Genomic DNA, 18,860 nt, shown 5'->3' with positions numbered 1-18,860 from the left:
TGCAGTGTATATATCAATTTTGCAGGCTATTCCACTTGTTTTCGCTTTCACAAATATTAAAGCGACATCAACATACAAGTTGATACTCGGCTTTGTTAAGAAGTTTTGCCCGGACTGGAACCCACGCATTTTTATGTCTGATTACGAAGAGAGCCTCAGAAGAGCCATACAAAGTGAATTTCCAGAAGCTGAAATGAAAGGATGTTGGTTTCATTACTCGCAGGTAAGGTATTATGTTAATATTATTTTTTAATTTTTAAATTATATTAAGTGGAAAGTACGGGGGGGGGGTAAATATTTTTTAAGGAGTTATATTTCGAAGCTCCTTTATACTCAAAGTGACCTGTTAGCCCCCCCCCCAGTAGGGGTGGGGTGGGGATTCTGCGCCACTTCATCATTTCCAATAACAATCTAGCACACCATCAATAATAATAGCGCACCCCTAATAACAATAGCGCATTCCCCTACCTTCAAATAACTTCTAAACTATTCCTAATAATTTCTACCGCACTCCCTATTTCCCAAATAACTTCTATCACCATATCAAATAACTTCTATCTTACTCATAATAACTTATAATGCATTCTATCACTAAATCTAGTTATAAAAATCATTAAATCTGGTTACAAAAAATCACTAAATCTAGTTACAAAAACAAAAAAATCACTAAATTTAGTTACAAGAAATCACTAAATTTAGTAAAATAAAATTATAAAACACTTTTATGATTTAAAAATACCATAAAAGTTAGCTAAATCTACATAATTACATAATAGTTACAAATTAATATATTGATAGTTACAAATTAGGATATTGATAGTGAAATCTATTAATTTCATTCTCTATTGTAAATAATGATTTCTTAAACTCAGTCCACTGATCATAATTTATACTGAATAAACATCCATTAATTTCAAATACTACTTGTGTTTGATCTTGCACATTTTTTACAATCACATTGAATGAATTAGTAAGTATAAATTTCTTTTGAGGATCCATTCTTTCCACTCCATTTTTTACTTCTGACGGCATATTTTTTATCATTTTTGGATTTACATACAGAACTCAACAGTTGGATAATTATCTTTTAAACCAGTGTATTTGATTTTTATTCCATCTTTAACGATCTCATCAATCATTTTATCTGTTAAGTGTTTTGTAAATCTAGGTGGAAGAAATACCTTAAACTCTTCACATTCAACTAAAATGCTCTTTCCAAACTTAGTTTTAATCTTTTCCATTTTCACAATCTTATATTCTGTATTTAATTCTAATTCTCTTAATCCAATAACCTGTTTTTGTTCAAGACTTCCAAGTTTATTTAAAAGTTCAATATGACTCGCCATCGTATTTATTATATTAAAACTTTTTAAAAATCAGTTTCTAATAGTTTCGAATTTCATTAAGTATGTCATTGATTCTGTTAACAATATCTCTTACATTTTCATCTGTTAATTCACCATTCATGAGCTTAATTACATTAAGCTCATCTTTAAACAACCGAATTCGATTCACCATATTTTTATAATATTCTTTCTTTGAAGCTATATTAAACCGTCTAGATAAACGAGTTATAACAGCAGAAGCCGAAGCAAATGCAGTTGTAATAATTGAATACACTGTAACAGGAATAAATACATTGATGAACCCTGTAGAAGCTGATAATAGAATTGATAACGTAATAAGAGTAATATAAACACATTTTATTCTCTTGAACTTCCTTTTGTTTTTCATTAATAACTTCTCAAGATTTAATATAGTATCTTCAATTAACACAATTAAATTCTCACGTGGAATGTTATCTGGAATAGTCATTTTATTAAATAAGTTTTTATGATAATATCATAAAAACACTTACAAACTAAACAAATCTAATAAACATATAATTGATTTATATCTTCTCAATTATTTTTTCTTTCTCAACATCATACTCTAAATTTTACTTACCAATCATAACAACATAGCAAATTGTTTTATCTGATACATCGCTTTCAAAATTAACAGTCAGTTTCAAATTAGTTCTATCACTTACAGTTACTGATTTATGCTTGCTTGTGTTAATTACGAACATCGGTCTATTTTTTAAAAACTCTTTAGGATAATAAAACATCTCAGTATTTCCAATTGTAGCTCGCTTATATACCGTATACATTTCATAAACTTTCAAATACTTATGTTTTGCAAAATCTAAGTTTAAAGATTCTAATGGGAAAGATTCATTTCTAGAATTAGGAAAATGGATATTCTGAACTTTACAATGATCAAAATAGCTTGAATCTCTTTCTTGATTATCATTCCTATTTGTTTGGAAAAAGGCAATTACGAAATTAGGCATATCAAATTCACTTGAGTAAAATTGTGTGGTTAAATCGAATTCTAAATATTTGCCACTAACTGATTTCTGCAAACATTGATACGTGTTGAATGAAATAGGAATCTTACCTTCTTTTAACATATTAGATCTTAACAAAGTGGCATAGTTAGGTTCATAATTAACAATAGGCATTCTTAACTCCATATTTGTAATCTTAACTTTACCTGGATGCGGTTGATCATTCTCATATGTTCCATCCTGCTTTTTTGTTTTCCAAATAGCAAATGCATTATCATCAGAACCACTTCTTTTAAATGTATATTTCAAACCTCCCTTCCACATAATATCTTTAAAATCTGAACAAAATCCTGGCAAAAGTCTTAGCAAAAACACTATTTCTTCATCTGTTCTTGCCCACGTAATTCCTTCCCATCCACATTCATCATAGTGCTTTGCCTCTGGTTTTTAAATCGTACATGTGTTTACAGCTGTTGAAGTTAAACCAGGATAATCAATAATATCCAATATCTGTCCATGCTTACTAATTCGAATTTGAGAAAACAAATGTGGGAAGAAATTATTAATAAGTTATTGGACTCCATCACCATCTCTACCTCTAATTTCAAAAGTTACATAAATATCGGCATAATAAGGATGTATAAAGCCATCACCCACGTCAATATCAAATTCAATAGACCTGTTTGGCTTATTTAAATTCTCGATTGTTTTTTGATTAGGTTTAAAGGATTGTAATTCATATGATTCTATCTTATCCATATTTATTATTAAAAAAAATATTTGTAATCGTTATATGAATTAAACCCATAAAAACTTAAATATAACTTGTCCAAATATCCTTATTCCTATTCACCTGACTAATAATTTCTGAAAAACTATACCCATCTGTAAACATTTTTAACACTGTAATGCATAAATGTCCACAAATTACCTCGTTAAAATGTTGTATACGACTGCTATTGTACTCTATATTATGACCAAGATATTTTACGAGTGTTTTTGGTGGATTACCTCCAAATGAATCAAACACATACTTTCTATTTCCTTTTTTCCAATAACAAATCTAATGCGTTCCTATATTTTTAGACGTATCAAAATTAACAATACCACACTCATTCTTCCTTGGATGTTTAGGCAATTCATCACTCATAAAAACACCTCTAAAGTTTCTTATCTTAAGTTTTTTAACAAGTTGTATTAGGTCTAAATTATTTAAAGGTTTAATTTTTTCTTTTTCTTTACTGTTTTGGAGTTTACGTTTTTTGAAATCTTACCACCTTGTTTTTCTTCCATTGCTAAGTTATGTCGCTTTTGTTCCTCTAATTCCATTTTATTCTTTTTTGCATCATCTACAGTCTTAACAATAGCAGCCGCACCTCCAGCAACAGAACCTAAAGCACCTATTAAAGCTAAAATCGTAGGAATAGTAAATATAAAACCACCATAATGAACTTTATTATCATTTGTCTTCATTTCTTTGTTTATTTTCTTAAGTTGTGGTATAGAAAGAGATAGAGACATACATTGTCCTTTACTTAGTTTTGCTTGTTTTTGTTTGAGTTGTTTGTTAGTTAAAATGTGATCTATATTTAATTGTTTAAGTTCCTGATTGGGAATAGTAAAAGTAAAACCTTTTAACTGCATATTTGTTATATAATTAAAAGCTTGTTATGAAAAATTTCCATAAAAAGTACATATAAACCTAAACCAAATCTTACTTTTGTTACTTTTAAACCTAAACCAAATCTTACTTTTGTATTCATCACTAAAGCAGTCCCAAGAGCAGGCAATTTTTCAGTTATTAAATTAGCATCTTTAGCTAAAACTCTTTCCCAAGCTTTATTTTCTAATTCCTTATCTGCAATATGTCTTAATTCTGTATTCTTATTATCCCTATAGTATATATCATGTTCTTTACAAGCTTCGTCTAATGCATTTATACCTTTATCACCTCTTTCTAATCTTTCTTGTAACTTAGTAAAAGGTCCGCAAAATTCATAACCTGGTATATGTAACTCTGGAATTCCTTTCATGTTTAAAATTTTATTCATTAACCCTTTTCCATACTTTTCACTATTCCAAAATTTTGGTGGCAGTGTATTCAATATCTTTATCAAATTACCTATACCTTTTGGATCATTAGGTATGAATTGTGCGAGTTTAGAATTAATCATATCCATAATACCTACTTTCTCATTATAAAAGTTATCATTTCCAGATTTTTCTTCCCCATCAATAACAATCAAGCGATCAATCAGTTTTCTCACATCATCCATCCATATGTATTCTTTTGATAATTCGTTATATACCTTTATTCCTTCTCCAGATTTTGGGGTATTTTTTGAAGGTGTTGTTGGTTTTATATATTTATCCCAAATAGGTTTGATAATCTCTTTATATTTTTTACCTTTACTAGATTTTTGTTTTCTTGTACTTGGATCATTATTATGAAATGCAACACTAGAATCAATTACTATTTGTTTATATTTTTCTAGATCATCATCATTATAATTTGTTTTTGTCAATAATTCCCATAAACCTTCTGTTCCTGTATAATGTCGATTATTAATAACTAAATCATCACCATGAATTTTAACTTCCGCATTTCCTATCATATGTACAATTTTCCCATCTTCATCATATGGCTGTATTCCAAAACTTTTATCATCTCTAGTTGCATAATATCTTGAGGCAATTTTACCCAAATGAGTTGTTGCTAAAGATTCTATTCCTTCTACTTTATATTTAATTTGTTTTTTCATGTGTTTTATTTCTTCTGTTATAGGCGTATCACTTTCATTTATAGGACTAACATACATAGGTGGTGTTTCTAATAAGCTTGAATCCACTCTAGCACTTTTATGTACAACTGGAACTAACTCTTAAATTAGATTTTTATTTTCTTCTGCTACTTTTGATATATCTTTCCCTAAATCTTTAATTGCATCAATAACAGGCTGATCTTGTTCTTTAAATTTTTCATACTTACTTCGATTACTTTGTTTAATTTCCTTAAATCTTTTAATAAGTTCTTCTTTTAACTTAATATACTTCTTAGCTTTATTAACATCCATTTATTATATAAAGAAGAAATAAAAAAAATAAAAACATAACATAACATAATATAACATAACATAATATAACATAACATAACATAATATATTATAACATAACATAACATAACATAATATAACATAATATAACATAATATAACATAACATAACATAATATAACATAATATAACATAACATAACATAACATAACATAAAATAACATATACGTTCACCTACATTCATATACGTTTAGTTTACACTTTTAGAAATTCTTTAATTTTATTTCTATATATACCATTGTTCACCTTCCTAGTCATATCAATTGTTAAGAAACCATATTCTTCACTCCAACACTTATTATATAATGATTGTAATTTTTCAAACGACATATCAGATGCAACAAATTCATCATATATATGTTTTAAATTTACATTGTCCTGTCTAAATATACAAAGAAAGTTTAAGTTGTCCCTAATTAATTGTTTTGGCACTTTAGAATATGTTTGTCCAAGATAGAAACAGTTCAAACCCTTATGACGACCTCGAGTAAAATATTCTCTAACGTGATTTTGTTCTTCTAATATGAAATCATCAAATACTACCACAGAATAGTCCTCACATTCATCTAATGGAATTATCTCTTCATTGTTTCCTTTTATTATTGCTATTGTATCTTTAATATTACGTTTTATATCTCGAAAAAGTTGTATTAAGTGTTGGTATTTAGGTTGATTTAAACTTTTAGAATATATATAAACATTTGCATATTTTAACCATTTAGGTGCTAACAAAAAATTATCAATCATTAACGTCGTTTTACCACAACCACTAGGCCCAACTATTAAACATCTTATTTCATCAGGTAACAACTCTCCATTCCTCTTACTCTTCGCCGTTTCTTCTGTTAACCTTACTTTAATATCCCAATTATCCATATTAGTTATTTATTATATAATAAATGAAGGTATTTAATTTAAACGGTTATTCATCTGTATTAAACATGTCGTTGCATTATCCATTTGAAAACGATTTAGAAGTAGCTGTTGCAGGATTTTACACAACATACTTAACTCCAAACATTACAGAAAAGAACAACAAATTAACGATTTGTAATTTTCCTGGCTATTCTAATATTGCAAAACAACTTATAGTTCAACCTGGTCAATATAATTTAAAAGAGTTAGAAGAATATATTAAATCAAATCTTCCATACACTGGTGATACTTTTAAAAATATTAAATTTACTGAGGACAGAGAGAAAAATAGAGTTAAAATATTTAGCGAACCGTGTAATATAACCTTTGACACCATTAACACTGTATTAGGTTTTAGTGATAAAAACTTGGTTAGAAACACAGAACATGTTGGAGATAAGGTGCCAAGGTTTCATCCGTTTGATACTATAAATATTCACTGTGATTTAGCAGAAGGTATGATTTTAAAACACAATGATACAACACACAACGAAACAGACTTAATTGCAACATTTAGAACAAATGCAGAGTTTAGAGAACCAATTATATATGAACCTAATGAAAAGACATTTTTCCCAATACATCACAATAAATTTAATAATTTCAAAGTTTCAATTAAAGATGAGAATGGTGATTTGATTGATTTTGGTGGAGCTCGTATAACTGTTTTACTTGCTTTTAAATAACTCAAATTATTATATAATAAATATGGATATATTTGGTAATACTAAAACGAGGACTACAAACCTCAATCATGTAAGTGAAGTTTATACATCAAATAATATAACATGGGTTGATTTCAAAAACAAAAGACTTGTTAATATAAGTGATGCAATTGACCAACATGATGTAGTAACTTTACAACAGCTAGATTTAATAAATAGTAATGTTAATAGTCAATTGGAAGGTGAGAGAAACAAATTTGAAGATGTATTAAAAACATTACAAGACACATATATAAAGAAAGATGATTTTCAAAAGATTAGGATGGATACTACTAAATTGATTATGCAGAAAGAAACTATACCCCTAATATGTCGATTGAGAGTTAAAAATGTTAAGGAACCAATTTTTAGAATATTTAATCTTTCTACTGGTTATAAATTTCTCTATAATGGTAAAATAATGCACATGGAATTAAGTTTGGATAAATACTTTCTAGAAATATATTTAGGTGATACTTTGATTGAAAATTTACCTGTAAACATTAAAAAGGGTGATATAATTATGTTTCAAGCAAATAAGAATTCAGCTATGGAAGAAGGGCAACCATTGCAAGTTATTATGTATATAGAAAGAGAACTTTCATAAAACCATTTGCTATATTCAATCTATATAACATTCTAATTCAATCCATATATATATAACATTTTAATTCAATCTATATAACAACATTCTAAATTGAATTATACAGATGAATTATAAATTGTTATATAGATTGAATTATTGTTTGAATTATAGACTAAGTTATAGAATGTTATATTGATTAAATTATATAGATGAACAGTGTTTGAATTGTAGAAGTTATTATATAGATTGATTATAGATTGAATTATAGATTGAAGTTCATGATCAATTATAGTATTAATCAACAAATACCAACAACAGCATTAATTATAATATTAATCAACAACCCACATTAATTATAGTATTAAACATCAAATATCGACACCCGTTAATTATAGTATTAATCATCAAATATCGGCAACAGCATCAAACAAACATATGCTTGAATTATAGTTTGAATTAGGCCGATCTTTAGAATTATGTTGTTAGTTGATATAGTGTTTGAATTATAGATTGAGGTTAATAATTTTCCATATAATAAATAGTATGATGTATTGTGTTAAGTGTAAGAAATCAACAGATACAAAAAAAGATAACATTAGAATAGAACAAACAAAGAAAGGGAGATATATTAAGAAAGGTATATGTGTTGTATGTGGTACTAATAAATCTCAATTCATTAAAAAGCGTGATTGACTATATGAAGGTGAAGGTATTAGAGAAGATATTATAGAAGAAATTCATAAACCATCTAGAAAAAATTATCCTAGGTTAAGTGTTATTGTTAAAGGTATAGATGATTTATGGCAAGCAGATCTTGTGGAAATGGATAGTGGTGTGTTAAAAGGTATTTCCAAAATCAATAAAGGGTATAAGTATTTGCTAATGATTATAGATGTGTTTTCAAAATATGCATTTGCTATTCCTGTTAAAGATAAGAGTGGGAAGAATGTTACAGAAGCATTTGAATCAGTGTTAAAAGTAAGCAAACCTATTAATTTACAAACAGATCAAGGTAAAGAGTTTTACAATAAAGAATTTGAAGATTTGATGGGAAAAAACAATATCAATCATTACTCAACATATAGTGGTAAAAAAGCTTCTGTTGTTGAAAGATTTAACAAAACACTTAAACAAAATATGTGGAAGAAATTTACTGTTCAAGGTAATTATAAGTGGTTAGAAATATTGCAAGGTTTGGTTGATGAATATAATAACAAAGTACATAGAACAATTGGTATGAAACCTGTAGAAGTGAATAAGAAAAATGAGCATACGATATTGAAAAAAGTGTATAAGAAAGAATATAAGTCTGTTAAGTTAAAGTATAAGATTGGTGATTATGTTCGTATAAGTAAATTTAAAGGTTTGTTTGAAAAAGGTTATACACCAAATTGGTCAACAGAAGTGTTTGTTATTAATGAGGTTATACCATCTAATCCACCAACATATAAACTTAAAGATTTAAACAATGAAGAAGTTAAAGAAAGATTTTATGAACCAGAATTATTGAAAACTAAATATAAGGATGAGTATTTGATTGAAAAAATATTGAGAAAGAATGGTAATAAAGTGTTTGTTAAATGGTTAGGGTTTGATAATTCGCATAATAGTTGTATAGATAAAGAAAATGTTGTAGTGTAAATTTAATGTGTTTAACTTTTATGAATATTTTCATACAAGGTAATAAAGTGTTTGTTAAATAATTAGGGTTTATTAAATGGTTAGGGTTTAATAATTTACATAATAATTAAATAATTAGGGTTTATTAAATTGTTAGGGTTTAATAATTTGCACAATAATTAAATAAATAATTTGAATAATAATTGAATAATTAGAGTTTATTAAATGGTTAGGGTTTAATAATTTGCATAATATAATATTATAAATGTTGTAGTGTAATTTAATGTGTTTAACTTTTATAAATATTTTCATAAAAGGTAATAAAGTGTTTATTAAATGGTTAGGGTTTAATAATTTGCATAATAATTAAATAAATAATTTGCACAATAATTAAATAAATAATTTGCATAATAATTAAATAAATAATTTGCATAATAATTAAATAATTAGAGTTTATTAAATGGTTAGGATTTAATAATTTGCATAATAATTAAATAAATAAAAATAATATAATATTATAAATGTTGTAGTGTAATTTAATTTGTTTAAACATAAAAAATATTATGAAAATGAATTTAAAAATCTGGTGAATATAAAAAACGATACAGTGTTTTTTCATATAAGGTGTGTTATTATATGGAAAAACACTGTATCATTTTTTTTATGTCGACATTAACAGCTGTATTAGAAAAATAAGTATGCTAATGTTGGTATAAAAATATTATGAAAATGAATTAAAAAATTTAGTGAATATAAAATTACGATACAGTGTTTTTCCATATAAAATGAGTATGAATAATGTTAATTTTACTGGTGAGGAGATGAAGGAGATGTCAATTACAAAACTAAAACAAATATGTAAAGTCAAAAAAATCCGCGGCTATAGTTATTTAAATAAGAGTGAATTAATCAAAAAAATCGAACAATACCAAAATGAACCAGATGAATTGAAAGTTATATACACAATGAAAGTTGATGAACTAAAAAACCATTGTAAAAGGAAGGGGATAAAAGGTTATTCTAAATTGAGAAAGGCTGAACTTATTGACCGTATTATAAAATATGAAGATGAACAAAACAGATCACAAATTAGAAACATATTTCCATTTAAACAAGATGTTTTTGAAGAATCCAAACCACAACGAATACCAATTAAAGTACAAACAAAGGAAACAGCAATACAGAAACGATTACAAACTATCACAATCGAAAACATAGGAGGATATAAGGATCCGGTGAAGTTTTTAAATATAAGTGGGAAAGTAGTTATTAATAAAATCAAGGAAGAATTAAAGCATCACCCATTAAAAGTCAACCTTGTATTCATTTGTGATTATATTAAAGATAAAGAAGTACAAGAACGCAATTTTAAAACTATGAATGAGAGAATATTACAATCAACTGACTTAGATGAATATATAACCAATGCTAAACAAAAACTATGTAGAGAGATGGAGGAATTTCAAGGAAGAGGTTCAGGATGGTCATTACATCAAATTAAATATTTAGAAATCAGATTAAATAAATATGTACCATTACGAGCTTCTTCCTATATTGACCTTCCTAAACCAATTAAAGATAAAAAAGCAGTGATTAATGTTCAAAATAAAGATAATAAATGTTTCTTATATTCTATTGCATGTTATTTAAAACCTATAGATCACCAATCACATCCTCAACGACCTTCAAACTATACAGAAATTGTGGATGAATTACAAGAGAAATATTGTAAGGGTATTGAATTTCCTGTACAATTAAAAGATATAGTAAAGTTTGAAAAAAGAAGTAACATATCCATTAACGTGTATATCTATGATGATGAATATAATATATACCCACTTCAAATCACAAAAAATAAGCAGGATAAACACATCAATTTATTATATGTAAAAGATGAAAATAATGATCACTTTTGTTGGATAAAGGATTTATCAAGATTAATAAGAAGTCAAGTAACAAAGCATAAGGAAAAATTATACTTTTGTGATAGGTGTTTAACAAGACATTTTAGAAATGAGATACAATTACAAGAACATGAACTATATTGTAAGGAGCATGAATCTGTTAGAATAGAACTTCCAAAACCATATGATAATCAAATACAGTTCCAAAATTATAATAGATCATTTAGAGTACCATTTACGATATATGCCGATTTTGAATGTTTGTTATGTAAAATGGAAATAGACCATAATTGTTCTAAAACTGTGAAGTATCAAAAGCATTTACCAATGAGTTTCTGTTATTATATTAAATACTCAAATGGTGTGTATAAAAGTCCTGTTAGTTATATTGGTTTAGATGCTGCAAAGGTGTTTGTGGAGAAGTTAAAACAAGAAGCAATAGAAATAAAGAAAATATATAACAAAAGAGTTGAAATGAATGGTCTAACTAAAGATGAGAACGAGATATATAATAATTCCAATAGTTGTCATATATGTGAGAGAAACTTGAATGATTTACCACCAGCAATTGAAAAACAAATAAATATGTTAAATAAGAAAATACAATTTGCTAAAAATAATGATAGCATGGTTGAAAAATTAGAAGAATGGAAACATGAATTAGGTAAATGTTTGAAAAATATAAATATAAATAAAGCAAAAGTAAGAGATCATGATCATTTAACTGGAAAGTTTAGAGGTGCAGCTCACAGTTATTGTAACTTAAGCTATCGAAATCCTAATTTTATTCCAGTATTTATTCACAACTTAAGTGGTTATGATACTCACCTGTTTGTTAAAGAACTTGCTTATGATAAGAATGAAATAAAACTAATTGCAAATAATGAGGAAAAATATATAACATACTCAAAATATGTGAAGGTTGATAAAAAGAATAGAATTAATTTTCGATTTCTAGATTCATTTAGGTTTATGCCAAGGAGTTTAGCAGAACTAGCAAACAACCTTACAAAAGAACAATATAGAGAAACGTCAAAGTACTTCCCTAATGATTTGTTAGATTTAGTAATTAAAAAAGGTGTGTACCCATATGATTATATTGACTCAATTGAAAGATTAGAAGAAACAAAACTACCTTCAAAAGAAATGTTCTTTAATAAACTTACTAACAACCACATCAGTGATGAAGATTATGAGCATGCGAAAAATGTTTGGAAGTTATTCAATATTAAAAATCTAGGTGAATATACAGAACTTTATAACAAAACAGATGTATTAATATTAGCTGATGTATTTGAAAGTTTTAGAGATGTGTGTTTAAAAGCATATGGTTTAGATCCTGCTTGGTATTTCACTGCTCCTGGTTTATCGTGGGATTCAATGTTAAAGATGACTAAGATCAAACTAGAAATGTTAACTGACTATGACAAAATATTAATGATAGAAAAAGGTATAAGAGGTGGAATTTCACAATGTAGTAAGAGATATGTAAAAGCAAATAATAAGTATATGGAAAATTATAACAAAGACGAACCTTCAAATTATTTAGCTTATCTAGATGCAAATAATTTATATGGATGGGCTATGAGTCAGTACATGCCTTACAAAGACTTTAAATGGGTTCAACCTTACATGAACATAATGAATATTCCAGATGATTCAGAAACTGGCTACATATTAGAAGTTGATTTAGAATATCCAGAATACTAACATGATAAACATACAGATCTGCCATTAGCTCCAGAAAATATGTGTCCACCAGGATCGAAACATTCAAAATTATTAACAACGCTTTACAATAAAGAAAGATAAGTTATTCACTACAGAAACTTAAAACTATATATGTCACTTGGGATGATATTAAAGAAAATTCATAGAATATTGGAGTTCAAGCAATCAAACTGGTTAAAGGAATATATTGATCTAAATACAAATATGAGAACAAAAGCTAAGAATGATTTCGAGAAAGATTTTTACAAGTTAATGAACAATAGCGTATTTGGTAAAACAATGGAAAACATTAGAAAGAGACCATCTATTACCTTAGAATGTGATCCAATGAGGGTGGAAAAGTTAATAGCGAAACCGAACTTCGATTATAGAACAATATTTACTGAAGATTTGTGTGCGATACATATGAAAAAAGAAAAACTGACCTTCAACAAACCTATATATGTTGGTATGAGTGTGCTAGATTTGTCAAAACTATTAATGTATGACTTCCATTACAACATTATGAAACCTAAATATGATATTGATATAGGCTTATGTTATATGGATACTGATAGTTTTATATATGAAATTAATACAGATGATTTCTACAAAGACTTAAAAGAAATGGCTGATTTATTTGATACAAGTGAATATGGAAAGGATAATCAATATGGAATACCATTAGTAAACAAAAAAGTATTAGGAAAGATGAAGGATGAAAACAATGGTAAAATAATGACAGAATTTATTGGGTTAAGATCAAAGATGTATGCCTTTAAAGTTGAAAATAAAGAGAAGAAAAAAGCAAAAGGAATAACAAAATGTGTAGTATCAAAAGAGTTACAATTTGATGATTATAAGCAAACTCTATTCAATGATGTGAAAACATACAAAAATATAAATCTAATTCGAAGTTGTAAGCATGATGTATATACCATAGCTGTAAATAAGTTAGCATTAGATTCAAATGATGATAAAAGATATATACTAGAGGGTGGTATAAGTACATTAGCTTGGGGGCATTATAAGATATAGTTAAAATGTATTTATGTGTAGTTTAGTTTTAGGTCATATTAATTAATTTTTATGTGTAGTTTAGTTTTAGGTCATATTAATTAACTTTTATGTGTAGTTTAGTTTTAGGTCATATTTAATTAACTTTTATGTGTAGTTTAGTTTTAGGTCATATTTAATTAACTTTTATGTATAGTTTAGTTTATTTTTAGGTCATATTTAATTAACTTTTATGTATAGTTTAGTTTTAGGTCATATTTAATTAACTTTTATGTATAGTTTAGTTTATTTTTAGGTCATATTTAATTAACTTTTATGTATAGTTTAGTTTATTTTTAGATCATATTTAATTAACTTTTATGAATAGTTTAGTTTTAGGTCATATTTAATTAACTTTTATGTATAGTTTATTTTTAGGTCATATTTAATTAACTTTTATGTAAAGTTTAGTTTATTTTTAGGTCATATTTAATTAACTTTTATGTATAGTTTAGTTTATTTTTAGGTCATATTTAATTAACTTTTATGTATAGTTTAGTTTTAGGTAAAATTTATATTTTTAAGTCATAAAAGTTGTTTTTGTAATTTTATCCTTAGACATAGGCAACCAGTAATGCATGAAAATAATTGTTTTGTAGTCTAGTATTTATGTCCTGTTTACATTTCCTTAATACATTCTTACATAGTGAAGATTTTTGATTTTTTATAATTTTATCCTTAGACATAGACAACCAGTGACGCGTTAGAAAAAAAATATAAGAAAATAGAAACCATTTACCGTTTGTATTTTGAAAATCGGTTAATATTTGACGATTTTATAGCAAGTTCAAAATTTCGGGAATTTTTTACGGGTTTATTTTTGAGTTTTCGGGAAAATATTATTCTTTAAAAAAGTCTTATAATTTTATTTGATTTATGGCAGTATTTTTATTTTTTCGATTTGTTGAAATTTTGTGGAGATATTGAAAAAGGGAAAAGTATCCTTTGGGTTATGTAACCATCTATGCATTTTAAAAAATTGGTTATGTTATTAGTATTCATTTGTCGTTTGAATTTTGAAAATCGGTTAATAAACAACGATGTTATAACGATCTGGAGATATTTTCCCTCATGAGCCGCCATTGAATTCAGGGTTGGTTATCGTTTCCAAAAAAATATCATATTTACCTTATTTGGTACTAGTTCATTTATAATAGTTTCAGAGCTTAATTCATAATTTTAACATTTCTGGAAAAACATGATAAAAATAATTAGTTTCCAGCCCTGTTTGTCACGTGAAGGTAAAAATCATCACGTTACATTGTCACGTTATATAGCTACAATTTCTTCTCTTCACAATCGAAAAAGTTTTAAACTTCTTAGTTTTAGTTGTAACGTGACAGTTTTGGTGTTGTTATTACTACGCTCCCATATACTGCTTGATTACTAAAAAGAAAGAAAATATGTTGTTGCTGCTCCGGTTGATTGAAGAGAATGTGAGTGTGGATGAGTGTATGATGATGTAAGCAAGTCACGTTCCCATGCTAAGAAAGAAAGAAAGAAAAAGAGAGAGGCTATATAAATCTAAATACATACATGTATGCTGTTGCCTCTCTCAAGCAAACTGAATTGTAAATGTGTGTGTGTGCACAAACCTTATGTGTTGGGTTGTATAAATACAGGCGGCAAAATGCTAAATTCGTTATTTTTTATCCGATTTTGATAATTCAAACGACATTTAAAGAGTATGTATCATAGTTTAAAATGCAATTGTTCATTCTTGTTAAATGTCGTTAGATTTAGTGATTTTTTGTCTTTGTAACTAGATTTAGTGATTTTTTGTAACCAAATTTAGTGATTTTTGAAGTCAAAACCCGTTATAACCAGATTTTTGTAACCAGATTTAGTGATGTTTGAAGTCAAAACCGGTTATAACCAGATTTAGTGATTTTTATTTTTGTAACTAGATTTAGTGATTTTTTATTTTTGTAACTAGATTTAGTGATTTTTATAACCAGATTTAATGATTTTTTTCGTAACCAGATTTAATGATTTCTGAAGTCAGAACCGGTTATAACCAGATTTAATGATTTTTATAACTAGATTTAGTGATAGAATGCATTATAAGTTATTATGAGTAAGATAGAAGTTATTTGATATGGTGATAGAAGTTATTTGGGAAATAGGGAGTGCGGTAGAAATTATTAGGAATAGTTTAGAAGTTATTTGAAGGTAGGGGGATGCGCTATTGTTATTAGGGGTGCGCTATTATTATTGATGGTGTGCTAGATTGTTATTGGAAATGATGAAGTGGCGCAGAATCCCCACCCCACCCCTACTCCCCCCCAGCCATATGTAAGCAAATTTGATTGGTATTAAACCAGATCGTTTGATCGCCAACAATTATCGTTTGATCGCCACGCGTATTGACGTAATATAAGTAATTACATAGGGGGCTAAAATGTTAACAGGTTTGTTTGATGGGGAGACAACAGGTTAACCTGTTAGGCCCCCATCGAACCAAATTAGATCGGAATTGGGTCAGATCGTTTCATCGTTGTTTGATCGTGTTTGATCGCCAACAATTATCGTTTGATCGCAACGCGTATTGACGTAATACAAGTAATTACGTAGGGAGGTTAACAGGTTAACCTATTGTCTCCCCATCAAACCAAATTTGATCACAAAAAAAATAATAAAGCAATTAATTTTGTTTGTCAGAAGTAATTTGCTTCAAAATGTGAAAAATTCAAAGGGTTGTAGCAAATAGAAGTATAAATATGTATAAATTTTGGGAAAGGAATTTCTCTTCAAAGACACAGCTTGTCATATGTCTATATTAGATGTTTTCATTGTTTGATGTCTTTCTTACAGATTCTGTTGTCATATGTTTCGTACCTGCAATTTAGGACAATTGCTTAAACTGTACATTTACGTGAATCACATTAGTTATTCATTTACTATGAAAGTGAACAATGTACTTGCCGATATCAGTCGCATAGAATTAGGCTATACCACGTGTGAGCAAATTAACAGAGATGAACGGTTTCTTAATAGAAATTCATCTAAAATTTTGGATGCACGTAAAATGTGCACAATACAGCTTCTAATAGCAATAGTCAAATATAGTAATTTATAGTGAATCAAAATACTTCCTTCTTTAAAAAAAAAATCAAAGTAGAAAATCCGAGCTAATACACCACAAATGCAGAAATATTAGAACTAATATATATATATATAGCCTTAAAACGAAATGAACGGAAAACACAAGTTTTAAGGTACTTTGTGCTTTACTTTGTACTTTAATTAATTTAAGTATGGCAATATTAGATTACAAAATATTATTTCCTTCTAGGCACTGATTCGCAAAAGCAGAAACCTGGGAATGGGAGAGATGTTGAAAATAAACAAAAATGCACAGACAGCAATCAAGATGTTCCTGTGCTTACCTCTGTTGCCAGCACAAGCTGTTGAAGACGGTCTAATGTGCATCACAACATTCATCGCTGAAAGTGAATTGGAAACTCAATTCACCCCACACAGCAATGAAATATTTTCAAAACGTTTCTAAAACGTGTCATCATTTTCCTTCAGAAAATGTATCCTACTTCCCTTAAGGAAATATATTCCATATGTTGTTGAAAACATTTTCCACATAATACTGAAAATATTCTCTGAATACACTCAAAAACGTTGTAGAAATATTTTATACGCCGTTAGAAAAGTTTTCCAATAAATGTTTCCTGTACGATTTCCAAACATTACTGAAAAGGTATTTGAAATGTTTTATACAATGTTAACGGAATGGTTTTTAAAATGTTTCTCATGGAATATTTTAAAATTATTTACCAATAACGCAGACAATATTTTCCTACATATGCCAAAATATTTTCTTTACATGACAGAATATATTTAGTGAATATTTTTTTGTACATCACAGAAAATATTTAGAGAATAGTTTCTGTGCATGACAAAATATTTAGGGAATATTTTCTGTACATGACAAAATATATACAGAATATTTTCTGTACATGATAGAACCCAAAGCCCATAGGCCAACTCGGTTACTATTGCAGATACGAAAACAAGGTAAGATACAGAAGGAAATTTTTAAAATGCAGCAAGTTTTGTTTTTATATTAGTATACTGCCCAATAATAACGAAAAGTACAACGCTGCCACTGTTGGACAACACTGAATGAAAGAAAGTGTGGTTTGAAATTATTTGGACCAAAGGGAACGGAAAGACACAATGAAAAATATAGTGCAAGACCAAATTTCGCGTCCTTCGTATCTGCTCTCCACCCACCCCCAACACCGTGGTGGCTACGCCACTGGCGTGGATACTGCATTTGCATGTTTATCCTTCACTGTGTCTCCTTTCAATTCTTCTCGGTGTAGCTAATTTCAAACCATACATTCTTTCATTCGTGTAGCCCGACATGATGTAAGGTAACGCATTTTCTTTATTGAGCGGTACACTAGTACAAAAACAAAGTGTTGCTGGAATTTAAAAGAGTCCTTGTGTTACCTTGTTTCCATACCTGCAATAGTAACCGAGTTGGCCTATGGGCTCCGGACTTTTGCGTCACTCTGCATATATGACGGCTTCTTGCTGGGAACAAATAGTGGGTTGAAAGCAAGGCGGCCAGGCTGTGACATAGCAGCTGGAAGAAAACATAAGATTCTTCTGTACAATTTTACCTGCTTAGACATCTTTGCCTCACTCTGTCTTCATGACGAGGAACCATAGCGGTCTACACTGACAAAAATAAATAAATAAAAACAAAATAAAATAATAATAATAAACAGTGTAAATTATAACTACATAATGTTAGCTTGCTCTCATAATTTTAAGCATTTTTTTTTAACTCAAAATCTTATTTACACACAGAATATTTCTGGGTGTTTCCCTGGTACTACTGGTATGTGGCCACGCCGTGTATATATGTTGGGGGGTCTTATGTGACTTGCGAGATTCA

At 28.0% G+C, this 18,860-nt stretch overlaps 1 protein-coding gene across 1 annotated transcript in view; it reads left to right on the top strand.

Annotated features, from left to right (window-relative positions):
- Positions 1-8: 8 nt before the first annotated feature.
- The window catches only part of LOC145673574 (uncharacterized), a 38,140-nt gene continuing 19,288 nt past the window's right edge, over positions 9-18,860 (top strand). The window contains exons 1-2 of the mRNA XM_081743415.1: positions 9-223; positions 17,235-17,413. Coding sequence (XP_081599541.1) covers positions 134-223; positions 17,235-17,413 — 269 coding nt within the window. The 5' untranslated portion in view covers positions 9-133. The remainder of the gene's footprint in view (positions 224-17,234; positions 17,414-18,860) is intronic.

This window comes from Thermobia domestica, chromosome 16 (assembly GCF_964235325.1).
Source record: "Thermobia domestica chromosome 16, izTheDome1.hap1.1, whole genome shotgun sequence".
NCBI classification, from domain to species: Eukaryota; Metazoa; Arthropoda; class Insecta; order Zygentoma; family Lepismatidae; genus Thermobia; species Thermobia domestica.
Note: the sequence above shows the minus strand (reverse complement) of the source record. Positions and strands in the feature narration are given on the sequence as shown.